The sequence below is a fragment of the Engystomops pustulosus genome, chromosome 9, assembly GCF_040894005.1.
Source record: "Engystomops pustulosus chromosome 9, aEngPut4.maternal, whole genome shotgun sequence".
Lineage (NCBI taxonomy): Eukaryota > Metazoa > Chordata > Amphibia > Anura > Leptodactylidae > Engystomops > Engystomops pustulosus.
Genome location: NC_092419.1, coordinates 35,636,551 through 35,653,170, shown reverse-complemented (window position 1 = coordinate 35,653,170; position 16,620 = coordinate 35,636,551). Strand labels below are relative to the sequence as shown.

Below are 16,620 nucleotides of genomic sequence, written 5' to 3'. Positions count from 1 at the left end.
ACAGTCACAGTGCCTGGATCTATGAGTAAGTGTCCCTGGTTTTACATGCTTGATTTTGAAGGTAGCAAATAATAGTCATCCTGTACTGTATCTTCCAGCAGCATTTTTATGTGCTTCATAGTCAACCAATATCAAGATTGTATAATACAATGGATTTTTTCCCATTCCACAGGACAGGGAAACAGATGTCTAGATTGTGAGGTTTGAATGACGATACCACCAGCAATTGGCAGAAGGGGTGACTGCAGGTTCCTAGGTGGTCTGAGACTACCTAGATCGGCTTGTCCTGTAAGACATCCCAGAGGACCCTTAGCAATCAATGGAGCATGCAATGGAAATCATCCTGCATTCCATTGACTTACATCATGACTTACAAGTCAATCCAAGAGGTCCTCTGCAGGATTTGGGGGCTTCCGGTCACTGCTGTCCACACTCCTGGATCAAATATTTATTGCCTATTCACATATTAAATGTGTTAAAAAAACAATTATCAAGCAAAATGTTACAATTTTAACAATAAGGCAAAATCGGCTATTAAGAATTACTGTAGCGGCTGTGGGTGGTCTGGGTGAACTACATGGGCATATGTGACCACCAGCACTGGACTTTTAGGTGGACATTCATAACAAGCATGTAACAGCAATATCTAGACATAGGAGCACTTTAATAACTGTAATTAAAAATTAGGTTTTACATTACAGAATTTTATCAGTCAATTGTGAGACAACCCCTTTAAGACATTCACGATCCAATGGTGACATGTAATTGGATTCCCACAACTCATTCTTGAATTTTACCACAAATGCATCATTTTTCTCCATTATTTGGACCAGATTACAATTAGGAATAAGCTAATGGAGACCCAAAACAGGAACGTTGCTGCTAAGTAATATAAAAAGTCTTGTGCAGGCAGTGGAGATGATTGACGTGCGGTAATAATCTGTAGGCTTGTTGGTATCTGTGAGAAGATGAAATGAAAACAGAGATGGTGCTGTCAATGCAAACGACTCGCTATTATATTACGAGTAAACCTAATGGCAATATGTGTGATAAGTTATTTGCTTTGGAGTGTCTGCTCAGTGGCGGAACGTCACATGTAGTTAGTCATAGTGTCATATCGGGCACATTTGGTAAATATGTCTCATATATTTTCAACCGGGTCTAGGCAGACATTTGCAGCATCTCTCTCTCTCTCCCAGAGATTGAGACGTATTGTTTAACCAAATCTGCACTGTACAATGGCTACCGCAAGGGGCTTGTGGAATCCCTGCAAACTTCATTATTTAAAATTGAAAGTCATTAGAGAAGGAAAAATATGTAAAATGTTTTAATGCAGCAATCGGCTGGTTCTGAAAGAAATGAGTCTGCCAGTGTTGGTACAGCTCCCTCTGCTTGCTCAACATAAGCATCTCCATAGCTGAAGCAAGGATCATTGGGGGGAGGGCTGCAAAGACAGGGGGAGAGGAGGAGGAGGAGGAGGGAGAGGGCTGATTTCTCTCCAGCAGCACTGAGCTGTCCAAACCACAGAAATAGACACAACGGGGAGGGGGCATGGAGACACATCTATCATTGTATCACCTTCCTCAGGACCACAGGGGATAAGACAATGCTCATCAACAGGTAAAAGACCCTTGCAGTTTTTTTCTATCTCCATCTCATATGCATTGTATAAAGGGAGGGGGGTATTATATTTGGGCACAAGGCATACCCTTTAACACTGGGACGTTACCTATATGTATCATTCTAGATTTGTGATGTGCACTGATGGTTCTAAGCTTGACTATGGTCTATTCATAAATCTGTGCTTTTCACTCAAAAACGTGTGTTGTCATTTCTGTATTCCCTTACATAGGCCTCTTTGGATAAGAAGTGAAAATCTAGATAATTGGCAGCATGTGAAGTCTCTGTTAACCCAATATGCGTCTCCCTGATGCGGTAGACGGATAATGTATGGACGCAGAATGCACAGAGGAACTCTCGCTACGAGTGCCATGAATTGTGAAGGTATAGAATAAGCCCCATCATTGTCATTCTGTGCTACGGCATGCATTCACCACTCACCCCATACTAAATGGAGGTGTAATCAGGGTCTCTCATTCAACATGCAGAGGCTAAGTGAACGCAGGGCCACTGGGAACCAGAGTCAATTCCCTGCAGATCAAGGACCACTCTCAATGCCGGACACAGTCCTCAGGATAGCCCTCATCATATCACTGCTATGCCTATCTTTGTTTGGGAATATTATGCTTTTAGTGGTTTTCCATCGAAAGCCTCAGCTCCTCCAGGTGGCCAACCGCTTCATCTTCAACCTTTTGGTTGCTGATCTACTGCAGACAGTCCTGGTGATGCCTTGTGTCATTGTTACCTCCCTCCCAGATATTTGGCCTTTGGAACATGGACTCTGTGGCGCAGTGGTGGTGCTCATGCATCTCTTTGCATTTGCTGGAGTGAATACTATTACAGTGGTTTCTGTAGATAAATACTTGGCCATAATCCATCCATTATCCTACCCTACCAAGATGACCCCAAAGAGAGGAAGTCTTCTCATCTTCTTCACATGGATCCTCAGCGTTCTCCAGAGCACCCCTCCTCTATACGGATGGGGCAAAGTTGAATTTGATCTACAAAGCCACTATTGCAAAGTACTATGGGCTTCAAGTTATTCGTACACCACGCTCAGCGCCTTATTTTCGTTCATCTTGCCAGTGAGCATTATGTTGGCGTGCTATGGGATGGTGTTCAGAGCTGCCAGGAGGCAAAACGCCTTAGTTCACCCAGTTCAGGCAAATGGATGTGACAGGTCAGAAGGGACAAGATCATCTGCATTAAACGCACTTGACAAAACAAGTCATCACAGACCGCTCTATCACTGCAAAGCAGCCAAGGTTATCTTTGCTATTTTATCATCCTACATAATCAGTATGGGCCCTTATAGCGTCCTGAGCATTGTCTCCTCCTGTGCCGGTACAATCATCCCTAAATGGGTAACATCTATAGTCATTGTCCTCTTTTTCCTACAGTGTTGTATACATCCGTATATCTATGGATATATGCATAAAAGCTTGAAAAAGGAATTCCTTTTGCTGTTGCATGGATTTTTTTGTAAGCAGGTGCACCCTCAAAATGCCATAGTAGATAGTTATATTATACTGACTGACGGCCGAATCTTTCAGTCTCACTTCTCTACTGGACCCACGGTCAAATTCCTAGAGGAAGAAACTACGATATCTGTCATCACCGGAAAGAGTCTAAACAACCTAAAGATAAAAGACAATAGAAAAGAAAGCAGTTCTGCCAATATATCCCCCGAAAAACCATCCAGTCAGCAAAAGACAGACCCTGACTTACCCCAACTCATTAGCTGCTAAACAACGGAAACTTTCTAAATTACGGAGTAAATATGTTTTGAAGTTTTCTGTATTTAAAGTTGGTATATATAAAAAAAAAAAAGTGTTCAAAGTGGGTATAAAATGTAGTGGTACCGTGTGCAGTTTAACCTCTTCATTGTCGTGCGAGGCAACACAGGCAATGAAAGGGTGAAATCTTCTAAATTGTGGGGCTTAAGCTCCGTCCGTAATTGTAGATGTTCTCAACTGATACATAAAATTTTTGTGATAAAAAAATGCAAAAATAGAAATATCTACGTAAAATGAGGAAGCTGATAGAATATATACATCATAAAGGGAACCTATCATTGGAGTTGTTTTTAACAGGTGCCTGTAAAATATGGTAGAAATATGTTCTTCCATAGTATAAGTGCCAAATTCCGGTTTGTTTTTGTCTCGATTTGATGTCATTCATAGACTATTAATGCACGTTTGATGGTCCTGTGGTCCATATCCAGCTAAAAATCCCACCCTAAACGAATATTAGTTATACCAGGATCACCCTCCGATACATTGGGCATTGGTACCTACTGTACCTAGCAGCAGTGGAATGAGTAATAGGTTAGGGTCACCTTAGGGCCTCCAGAGTTCCCAGGGCCTGTTCTAGTTGCTACGGCTGCTACCCCTGTTGCTAAGCCACTGATAATAGAATTTGTTCCAATGCATTGCTAAGAAGGCTCATAGATGGATATGGACCTATAGATTGCCTTCAACCATGTTATGATTGTTTAACATTTTTGCAATTATCTTTTTCCGCCATGTTCTAAGTGAAAAATGTAAAGATTGTTGACCCCAAGGCTTACATGCATTTGCAGTGTAGCAAGCAAAAAATGTAACATCTAAATGCATGTGCCTACATGGAGAATATATGCAGGAACTGTCACAGGAAATCACTTACTCATAGATCCAGGCATTAATTATATTTGTGATCCATGGCCTTCTTCCTTCTAAAAACCACTTTTATAATTATGCTAATGAGCCTAAAGGGTTCTAGGGGTATTACCAGAGCCCCTCAGTGCTGCAGATTCACAGGCTGTTACAGTGTGCCAGAGCGCTTCCTCCCTCCCGCCATGTGCTGAAATTTCCACTGCTGCCATGATATTACATCCGGCAGAGAAAGGGGGGAATTGCTGAGAGAGTAGAAGAGAAGCACTCTAACAGCCTGTGAGGCTACAGCACAGAGGGGCACTAGTAACACCCCTAGGAGCCTTCAGGCTCATTAACATAATCATAAATGTTGGTTTTAGAAGGAAGGAGGCCATGGATAACACATATAAGAAGATTACCACAGTCACGGTGCCTGGATCTATGAGTAAGTGTCCCTGGTTTATCATGATGAATTTTGATGGTAGATTTCCTTTAGAATTGCACTTTGCTTGTGCATGCAGGCACTGGGGTCCATTGAAGCTTATTTTGGATGAATGTGTCAAAAATTAAGTATTTTACTTCATTGGTAGAGCACGTTTACATGTCGGTATTTGTCGGTCGGCATAGTACCAGAGTGTCATATGTTTATTTTCTATCCCCTGTAAGAGGCTCATAGACGGGACACTTTTTGCTCAATAATTGCGCTTTGAGGCACAACAAGCAACACCTTGAGTCAGAAGTGTTTCTATAGATTTCCTAAAGTCTTAGCTAACCTGATAGTTAGATCAGTATGAATCTTCCTATTGCTCATAGCAAAAAAAAATTATTGAAGGGAAGACGTGAAGATATGTCATAGAGATGAGCAAATCTGTTTGGGACGAATCTGCCAATTTTTAGGCACTAAATGGAATTTGATATAAGAGATGTCTAACTGGTCTGTTAAAATATCCATAGATTACAATGGACTTTTGATTTTCTGTTATTGTCTGTTAGGGTCTGCGTCCATTCGGCTTCCGTTATTATCATTTTAGTAAAAAACTCAATATTCAAAATATCATATAAAAATTAACAAAACAATAAAGGACCTTTTTATTATTATTTAAAAAAAACTGTGTTTTAGAGAACTAGGTAAGTTATATACCAGTTTCCAGGAAAAATAAAGCAAAATGAGATTTGGACCTGAATCAAATCTCATGTACAATTCAGGGAAGTGATTCTTGAATGACTTCATATATGGCCACCCTTATGGGAATCACCATCTTTTATTAGGCAGATAAATTTTATGCATTAACTGTATACAGATGATTTTATACTGTAACCTCCTCAGCTCCCCCTAGTGGTGGCTGCAGGTAAGCAGAATCTTATAGTTTATTTATGGCTGTGTGAGTAAATAATATGGAAATCATATTTCCATTCTATATGATGAGTTACGTTAGACATTCACTCGAAGGTTCTTTATGGAACTGAAAAATAAGGCAACAGTATTCTATCCATGACATCCATCCATAACTGCAGGTAAAATGATTTTAACTAGGAGCATCAGAGATCCCTATGATGCATGGTGCCCCTAGTTTGGGGTATTGGAGGCCCTCTGTAAAACATAAATGCATTTCTGCCATCTGAATCATTTCCAAAAGAGTTTACTGGGTTCATAATATTGATGATCCGATATTGAGAATCCGATCGAAGAGAAAAGAGCTGGAAGTCTAGCTCTGTTCTCTGCGTAGTGGCCAACTACAGCACCTATTCTAATGCATGGGTTATTAATATGATTGAATTTAAGAAAAACATTTAAAGGGAACCTGTCATCAGAAATAGGCCTAATAGTAACACTAGCAGTATGTTGTTAAGCAGCTGAGCAGCTTCTAAATGATGTTTCTTTCATGGCCCGGTGTTGTGGCTTTATCCAGAAAATCAACTTTGAAGTGAGATGTAAATTGGTTTTATGAAGTCAAGAAGGCGGAGAGTTTATCATTGAGGTTCAGCTTTCCCTGTCTTAGAACAGAACGCCCCCTTCACTTTAATTGATGGTCCTGTATCCAAATATCCCCTTAAGTCCGGAACAAGATGTCAGTAAAATATCTGGAAGTGGGAGAGCAGGGAGAGCTTGACTTCATTGTTAAACTCTCCGCCTCCCTGACTTTATACAATCAATAAACATCTTACTTCAAAGTTGATTTTCTGGATGATGCCACCAAGCTGTGCCATGAAACAAACATGATGTAAAAGCAGTTCAGCTGCTTGACAACATAATAGTAGTGGTTTATTAGGCCAATTTCTGATGACAGGTTCCCTTTAAATGAATTCTGGAAAACCCCTTAGAGACAGGGTGCTGCAGTGTTCTGGTACTTCCTGTCTTTGGCAGTTTCACAAATACCAAGAAATCTCAGGATCCACTTTGCTCAATCAAGGTGACCACCGTGGCCAGTGTGGGTTCCTCAACCTCACAGCACTTCTTTCCAGGCACATTAGACTCAGGAACATGTGCACCCTGGAAAGCATGTGGCCACAAAAACAGTAGTAACCAATCACAGTGCAGTTTTCATTTCTTATACTGTTCTCAAGACAAAACAGCTGAACTGTGATTGGCAACCAAACTAGTTTTATGTTATTTGGTAAAATAATTGAGTAATTGGTCCAATTACTGAAAGTGATAACCTCAAGTAGTTTTGCAGTTAATAAATGTTTGGTTTCTAAAACTGAAGCCCATATTTTATAATACACCGCTCCGGGCCTGTAATGACTACCAGGGAATTGTATAGAAAATAAAGATATGGATTTTATTCTATTAAAACAACCTATATATATCTAAAATTATAAGATTGTATAGTGAAATAATTTGTAAAATGTGGACATAAAGTAACTTCTGGCATCCCCATGAGCTGTGTGCGTAATAAAACTATGACTTATGACCCGGAACATATAGATCCTGGGCCAATAGATGTTAGATTGTCACTCACTCCAGCATTTGGATCTGTCAGAACCAGCGTTGTATATAAGCATTGATCAAAATGCTGAATTGTTGTTACACTTATGACCTACATTTCTCATTTGTATTTTTTTTTAGCAATTTATTAGAATCTACCAAAAATCAGATATAAAGAATATTTATTATATTATTTTTATACCATTTCAACCTGCCTTATGATTGTAAATCCATCAAGTTCTTTGCAGTACTAAGGGTTCATATACCGCAGAGGTTTGTCCAGGTTAAAGATGTGGGCGTTTTGTAAAATTAAAAAAAAATTACTTTGCTACCCAAATTCACTGCAACACTGATCCCCTCTGATGTCCCGCAGTGATGAGGTTACATATATCCATATGATTGCTGCAGAAAATTGCTGCCCTAATGGGTCATGTGCCAGGTATGCAGGTATTTCTGCAGAGAACAGGGATTAGCTGCAGTCATCATGTGGCTGTGAGGTGCTTTGGCACTGAAGTCTATATGTACCAAGTAATTGTAAAAAGAAAAAATGGGAATCACATTCCACATTTTTGCTCTTCCCTGGACAACCCCTTCAATGGTTATTATGGATCAGTCATAATGATTATCTTATCTCAATCTCAATCACATTTGCCTTGTGGACTTTGCTTTATTCTATCGGTAACCCTGAGATTTTAGTGACCTGTCACACCCCAGCTGTTTACTATGTGAGAAAACAAATGTCAGGGGTAAGATGTTCTAATGTGCTGCTATATTAAAATCTAATATGAAACGGAAAGTTTTTCTCAAGAAAAATCAAAGTGTTGCCTAAAGTTAACCTATCAAGCTGAAGGCTCAGTTTGATCTACCAGATTGTTATAGAGCAGAAGGAGCTAAGCATACAGTATTTTATGTTCTATCGGACTACATTGTGTTAAAGAGCAAGTAGAAATGAGAAGATTATAAATATTGTACAGGTAGCATGTTATAGAGCAGAAGAAGCTCAGAAGATTGTACCTTGTGTCCTATCTGCAGGCAGCATGTTATAGAGCAGGTAAAGCTGAACAGCGTGTACATAGTTTAGTGGGTAAAGATTCAGCCTGTATTGTTATTAATTTATTAATATCTATGTTGAAAAGAGGTAATCTAGTCATGGATGGTATTATTTATTGAATAATATCTGTGTATGATTGGTCATAGATGGCTGTTAATCACTTAAAGGACCCCCATGGCAAGTCAAACTGAATATTTTCCCACAAAACCATCTGCTCAGCTCCTCCTGCTCTATAACAAGCTACCTACAGATAGGACACTATGTACCAAGGGTTCAGCTCCTCTGGCTCTATAATGTACTGCCGACAGATAGGACCCTAAGCATAAGCTGCTAGGCTCCTTGTACTCCATAGAATTTTTCCTGCAGATAGGACACTATGTAAAATCTGCTCAGCTCATCTGGCTCTATAATGTACTGCCTGCAGATAGGACACTATGTATAATCTGCTCAGCTCATCTGGCTCTATAATGTACTGCCTGCAGTATAATGCACTATGTATAATCCGCTATGCTCCTTGATCTCTCATGTTTCCTGCAGATAGGACACTTTGTACAAGCTGCTCAACCTCTCCTGCTCTATAACATGCTAACTTCATATTGGATTGTATTTTTATGGCAACAGCTCTACTTTAAGACCAATTCCACTTTAATCCTAAAAAATTTAGGTCTGACTACAGTTAACCCCAATTCCCCATTACATCCAAGAGTTGTTTGCTTAGGTTCTCTTTACACTGTTGCCGTTTTTGTGCCTGCCAGTGACATGGTAGGTGCACTTAGTTACCAAGACAACTCTACAGGGTCAACCATTCAAAAATGGAATTTGTCTAACCTTGTAGAGCTGCTGTTTTTGTAGGACAGGGAGCTAAAAATCAATGGTGAACACAATCATAAACAGAGTGATAAAGCCGCTCTACAGAGTCTTGCGGATTCTATCTTTGTGAGATGACCCCTTAAATGCCTGGAGCAGAACTACGTGACAGCCCCCTTTCCGAAATATTCCGTGAAGAGCATCCAGAGATGCCAACCCTCCGTAAATTTACTGACAGTTTCAATGGTTTCTCCTATTGTGTTGCTTGTTTACTTACAATATTTTGGCAATATGTAGTATCAGATTTATTTATTTTTTCTTAGAAAATTGTCATCAAATTTTTTTTAAGGATAGGCAACTCTCTGAAGAAACCAGAATTAAAAAAAAAAAAAACATTACATAGTTATGTTGTATAGAATTCAGGCTGCTTTTGTATGCACTTTATACTGGAACTAAAGGGTTAACCCAGAGGACAAATAACTATTTGTACTGAATTCTTCAATAAACAAAACATTTGATTTACCAACATTATTGCACGTTTTGTTTAAAGTGACTCATTAGAGATTGTGTCTTGTTTAAGTATGAGAAAAAAATTCAAATTTTTAGAATTCTTTGACATTATGGGGCAGATTTATCAAGCTGTCTGAAAGTCAGAATATTTCTAGTTGCCCATGGCAACCAATCACAGCTCAGCTTTCATTTTACCAGTGCTCATGAATATTTTAAAGGGAAGCTGTGATTGGTTGCCATGGGCAACTAGAAATATTCTGACTTTCAGACAGCTTGATAAATCTGCCCCTATATGTCTCTGTAGGCAGACACCAAACTGATTTAGTGATTTAATTTGATAATGATTATTCAACTTGATTTTTGTATTATTTATTATGATAGTTTATCATAGGGACAGCAACACTAGAATTTACAACGACCTATAGAGATGCATCCTTAAAGGGAACCTGTCATAAGTAGGCCTTTTTCTGGTTCCTCCATGTTTCCATGTTATTGTTTTTATTATAAAAACTTATACAAATTTCCAAAATCTGGAATTTTCTGTATCCGTTTTTAATGGTTTTCTAGATCTCTGCTTGCTGTCATTCTATAGAAAGGTTCTACGTTTACTTCTAGGGAACAGAAATCTGACCATGGTCACACAGGTGCACAGCTTGTTAGTATCACAGAGTAATCGGAGCTGTGTGATATAACGAGCCGTGCACCTGTGTGACCATGGACAGATTTCTCTCCACTGGAAGTAACCATAGAAGCTTTCTATAGAAGAACAGCAAGCAGAGATCTAGAAAACAATGAGGAATTGATACAGAAAGTATATTGAAAAGTTGTATAACTTTTTATAAGACAAACAATTTGCTGAAATGGGAATACCCCTTGAAAGTTTACTTTTCTGTATGCAGATCTGTGTCCCTAGTCCCCTGGGAGTGGCCAGTGAGGAGCAGTTTCCCCTCACCCTTGGCAAATCGCTCTGTCATGCATAGATTAGAAATAATAAAAAAAACTCCAATATCTCCCATATCTCCCCCCACCATTCCTTCCCCCCCAGGATTTCTTCCATGTCTGCCCCACCCCTCACTGGCCCCTCCCTTGGGACTAGGGACACAGCTCTGCATACAGAAAGGTAAACTTTCATCCAACTTATCATTTCTTTTTTTTTTTTTAAAGCCAGTATTACTATAAACACTCTTTTGCAATGTGCACACTTTTCTGTATGGGGACATGGGGGAGCCAGAAAAGGGTTCCTGATGACAGGTTCCCTTTAAAGGGGCTTTCCCTCACAATCAGAGGATAATGATGTTTATTGGAAAATGCCTTTGTAGAAGGTTACAGTTACTGTTGATTGTCACAGAGGCTATTGCCATGGGGGCCATTTATCTCAATTGCTGCCATATAAGACAATGGGGCAGATTTACTTAAATAGTCGAAAATGCGCCATGCGGAAACTTAGTAAATGTGCCCCAATGTGACTCCTATAGCAACTACAGAGGTGTTTTCCAACTCAATGATACTGATAATTTAGCCATTGGATAAATCATCAATACTGTGTCAGTTGGCTTTTGGGTCTAGAATCTACACAGAACACCAAGGCGGATATACAGCTCCATTTTCTGAGTAGTGGACAGGCTGGGTGGCTGCAAGTCAGCTCCCATTCAAGTGAAGTAACACCAATCAGCCACTAGACAGAAAACTGAGCTATACTTCCATCTCCATTAACTGTTAGGCTGATCAGTGTGGAGTTAGTTTATTAATATTACAGAGCTGGAAAATACCATTACAGGGGCTGTATCATGTTTAACATGAACATGGGGGAGGTTGACAGTCAAGACAGACCCCACTGATCTACAGAATAGGGGAACCATCCTTTTACCAGTGCAATTTCCAGGTTTTGGCCAACCAAAGTCAAGATGGGGCCGCATTGGTGTTTCATTGACTTCTATGGGACTTCTGAAACCTAGAAGTACAGTTGACATGAAGGGATGAGGTCAGGAGGACTTGTCAACCCCCATTCTGTGGATTTTAGGGGTCTTGAGTTGTCTGGCACCTCCAGCAATCATACATTTGAAGTTAACTTTAATACAACCTCTTTAAGAGTTTGTCATTCAATGGAACTGAGCTGTGATACAGGACCCAATCTATGGAGAAGAGTGGTTCTGTTTCTATACAACCTATGGACAAGAATGGTTCTGTTTCTTTACAACCTATGGACAAGAGTGGTTCTGTTTCTATACAACCTATAGCCAAGAGACTATATATGGTTCTGTTTTTTGGGGGGAAAAAGGCAGATCTTCTTATATAATTTTATAAAACTAGTATTTTGTGCACTTTTTCTGGTATCAAAGTTGCAAACATACACAGAGGGGTGTCCTATAAGGCATCTGTATGTGATAAGTAGCATTTCTTCCAGAGGTTTTGTAAAATACTGTACACAGCTCAAGGATCCTTTAGAGAAATCTCTGTAGTAATCCCTTTGAATTATCACCTGTGACTCTCACATCCATGATTTAGTCACTGTCATGCCACATTTTCATGAAGTGTAAGGTTGGAAGGTTACAGTAGGTTTTCGGATAGTAATGAAAATGAAAACACTCTGGCCAGATGTAACGGAGAGGCTTTCACACTGTATTTCCCCAAGCGGCAAGTGAAAAGAGAATGCTACTCTCTGTCCTTATGCTGAGGAAAATCGTTTGCGTGACACCGGCCTCAGCGTTACTCGCCAAGATCCATTGTAGCTATCGCAGATATTATGACAATTATGTGAGAGGCCGGGTTGATGTCTATTTGAACTTACATGATCAAAACTGAAACTGCAAATCAGACCTTGGATATTCAGAATCTTAACGTTTCATGGTTATACATATATATATATATATATATATATATATATATATATATATATATATATACACTCACCGGCCACTTTATTAGGTACACCTGTCCAACTGCTCATTAACACTGCTCATTTCTAATCAGCCAATCACATGGCAGCAACTACATGCTTTTAGGCATGTAGACATGGTCAAGACAATCTCCTGCAGTTCAAACCGAGCATCAGTATGGGGAAGAAAGGTGATTTGAGGCCTTTGAACGTGGCATGGTTGTTGGTGCCAGAAGGGCTGGTCTGAGTATTTCAGAAACTGCTGATCTACTGGGATTTTCACGCACAATCATCTCTAGGGTTTACAGAGAATGGTCCGAAAAAGAAAAAATATCCAGTGAGCGGCAGTTCTGTGGGTGGAAATGCCTTGTTGATGCCAGAGATAGAAAGGCAACAGTGACTCAAACCGCCACCCGTTACAACCAAGGTAGGCAGAAGAGCATCTCTGAATGCAAAGTACGTCGAACTTTGAGGCAGATGGGCTACAGCAGCAGAAGACCACACCGGGTGCCACTCCTTTCAGCTAAGAACAGGAAACTGAGGCTACAATTTGCACAAGCTCATCGAAATTGGACAGAGGAAGATTGGAAAAATGTTGCCTGGTCTGATGAGTCCCGATTTCTGCTGCGACATTCGGATGGTAGGGTCAGAATTTGGCGTCAACAACATGAAAGCATGGATCCATCCTGCCTTGTATCAACGGTTCAGGCTGGTGGTGGTGGTGTCATGGTGTGGGGAATATTTTCTTGGCACTCTTTGGGCCCCTTGGTACCAATTGAGCATCGTTGCAACGCCACAGCCTACCTGAGTATTGTTGCTGACCATGTCCATCCCTTTATGACCACAATGTACCCAACATCTGATGGCTACTTTCAGCAGGATAATGCGCCATGTCATAAAGCTGGAATCATCTCAGACTGGTTTCTTGAACATGACAATGAGGTCACTGTACTCAAATGGCCTCCACAGTCACCAGATCTCAATCCAATAGAGCATCTTTGGGATGTGGTGGAACTAGCATGGTGTACCTAATAAAGTAGCCAGTGAGTGTGTGTGTATATATATATATATATATATATATATATATATATATATATATATATATATATATATATATATATATATATATATATATATATATATATATATATATATATAATTTCATAAGAGTAGAAATATTTAGCACTGTTTAACACTACGCTTCTACTATTATACATAATGGTTTGGATATTTGGCATTTGTTTCCATATAACTGGTGCTTTGTAATGATTTTGTGCTATTTTATATTTATTTAATGCCTCATTGTGTTCCCATCTCTCCAGTACAAGACTATGACACACTGACATTTGCATGCGCTGTGTGTTCAGCTTCCAATGAAATGATTCAGTCACTGGACATCTTGCCCAAAGTGTAATGTTAATCTGTGTTCCTGGCAAATCAAACACAAATCAATCACTATTTACTCCGGCGAGTCAAGTGCACTTTCCACATTACATCTGGAATTTTTTTTTTTATATTTGGCATTATTCCATTTTAATATCATGTATTCTGTTTTAACATCCGTGCCTCTGCAAACACAGTCTGATACAAGTCTCCTTCACAGGCTGTAGATATGGAGGAGAGGAGAAAGCAGAAAGTGGAGATTAAAATTATTAAAGAGATAAGGAAAATGCAGATCAAGGAAAATCATTAAAAACCTAACATTTTTTGTAAATTTTGTAATAAACAGAATGACATCAGACAACAAGTGAAGACCCCAATAAATCTAAATGAGTATCCTCACTACAATAAAGTGTATCAGTCAGGACAAAAAGGAGGTTGACTATCTTTGTATACCACGGTTTTATGTATAAAACATCTGATCTTTTTGTACGTATGATGATTCTCTATACAGTATTTTTCGTACTATAAGGCGCACCATCAATAAATGCCTGCTTAAATGTCTAGGTTCATATAAAAGGTGCACTGGATTATAAGGCGCACCATCAATAAATGCCTGCCTAAATGTCTAGATACATATATAAGGCGCACAGGATTATAAGGCGCACCTGATTAAAAGGATGAATGACTGGCAGGTGGCAGACCTGTGCACAGTTCAAGGCGTGTTATCTGTAAGTACGGTTCATATATAAGGTGCACCGGATTATAAGGCGCACCATCAATAAATGCCTGCTGAAACGTCTAGGTTCATATATAAGGAGCACTGGACTATAAGGTGCACCTGATTATAAGGGTGAATGGCCAGCAGGTGGCAGACCTGTGCATAGTTCAAGGCAGCTGTTGTCTGTAAGTACGGCTCATATATAAGGTGCACTGGACTATAAGGCGCACCTTTGATTTCTGAGAAAATCAACTGGCAGGATTTAAAGGGCTAACACCCCTGATTGTTGCCAGCATCAATCACAAGTGTAATCAGTGGGTGTTTGGGTACTGGAACCAATGTTCAAAGTTCTGATGAGGTCCGCTCATCAGTATCCATACCATTCACATTAGACAGTTGCATTCACAACTACTAGACTAAGGGCTCCCCTAAATGCTTCTGTGAGGAGGGGGGGGGGGGGTTTCACCCCTTACGGCAACCTGTATTTTTGAGTTACTATGGCATTCCTGGCCAGAAGACTAGAGCCTGCTTCCATTTTTATACAAAACCGAATGTGCTCATACAGGAAGACTCTCATATCCAGCTCATGGAAGAGCTCTTACACTTTATTTTTACCGTAAAATAGAATTTCCACCCAATTTGGAGTTCACTATGTATGGAAAATAGCTTCAAGTGCATCGCTGACTACAAGAACAAGTTCAATGTATCCATGACAACCTGCGCAGGTAGTAAAGAGCCTAGTCATGGATACATGGGATCCAGTTCACACGCTTTGTTGTTATCCTACTTGAGATGATTTGTGCAAACTGCTGTCATGACAATTAACAAAATAATAAAAAATTGAAAAAAACAAAACTTTTTTTTTTACTTAAAGGGAACCTGTCATCAAAAAATGGCCTAATAAACCATTACCAGTATGTTGTCAAGCACCTTAAAAGCTTCTAGAGCATGTTGCTTTAACGGTGATGTAATCTAGAAAATCAACTCTGAATTAGATTGATTGCATACAGTCAAGGAGGCAAAGGCTTTAAACAATAAAGTCAAACTTTCCCTGTGATTGATATCATTTGTTAGACTTCAGCAGGAGATCTGGTTAGTGATGTCCCTGGATGCCTCTACCTGCTTCTTATCAGTCCTGCTGTACAAAATTTCAGTCGCCGCTAGACACAACCCTGTAACTTCTCACGTGGGTCAGGCCGCCATCTTGGATGAGATCATAGAGCTGAGATTTCGGTCTGTCTCTACTGTGAGCCTGTGGCCCCGCCCCCTGCAAGGAGCTCAGAGACACTCGCTGATCACTTCCTGCCTGCAGAGGGTGAGCAGAGGCTGCAAACTACAAGCAGATAAGTCATCTGGGGGAAGGGGGATGCAGGCACATAGCTGTGAGATGTAGCAGAGCTCACAGTGTCATGGTCTGTCAGCCTGTGTGTAATCATCTCTGATCTGTCTCATCTTTCTATTTGTCAGTGTGTTAGTACAATGTCAGAATCCAGATGAAAAAGTATATATACACCTTGTACCCTGATAATCTAACCACATTGTGAACCTAAAAACTAGATGGGTCATAATGTGTCTGCTTAGAGAGTCTCCGCCCACACCCTGGGATTTTGCATTGAGCTGCCAAGTGATAGATAGGAGCTAAAACACCGAGTAACATTGTAAAGGGTTAAAATAATCTTTATTGTTATCACCACCAGGGGATTGAAAGTGTGAGAAAATTTTCTTTTGTGGGAAAACCCCTTTAACTACCTACAGATCCTAATGAAACGGTGGTTTAGTGTCCAAAATGCATTATATACTTTCAGTCCAGGACAGTTCTAGAGCGTTTATGGACAATAAACGGGGTCTGTAAGTAGTTTGGTGTCCAAATTTTCTACAATAGGTTGAAAAACATTCCTGCTTTCTTCCAAAAACAAAAATAGTGCAACACATGACCATGGTTTGTGCCGGTATTGCAGCTCGGCTCTATAGAGATGAATGGAGTTTAGTTGTATGGTATGTATACCATTGTATAAAAAAAAAAGGCTATGTTTTTCAACCTATGGACAACACCGGGCGTGGAACCTGCCAAGTTACAGCATACAACACAACTTCCAA

At 39.9% G+C, this 16,620-nt stretch overlaps 1 protein-coding gene across 1 annotated transcript; it reads left to right on the top strand.

Annotated features, from left to right (window-relative positions):
* Positions 1-1,486: 1,486 nt before the first annotated feature.
* GPR101 (G protein-coupled receptor 101) lies at positions 1,487-3,486 on the top strand. The gene is made up of 2 exons (XM_072123790.1): positions 1,487-1,620; positions 1,853-3,486. The coding sequence occupies exon 2, from the start codon at positions 2,103-2,105 to the stop codon at positions 3,366-3,368; it is 1,266 nt and encodes a 421-aa protein (XP_071979891.1). The 5' UTR covers positions 1,487-1,620; positions 1,853-2,102; the 3' UTR covers positions 3,369-3,486.
* The last annotated feature ends 13,134 nt before the right edge of the window (positions 3,487-16,620 follow it).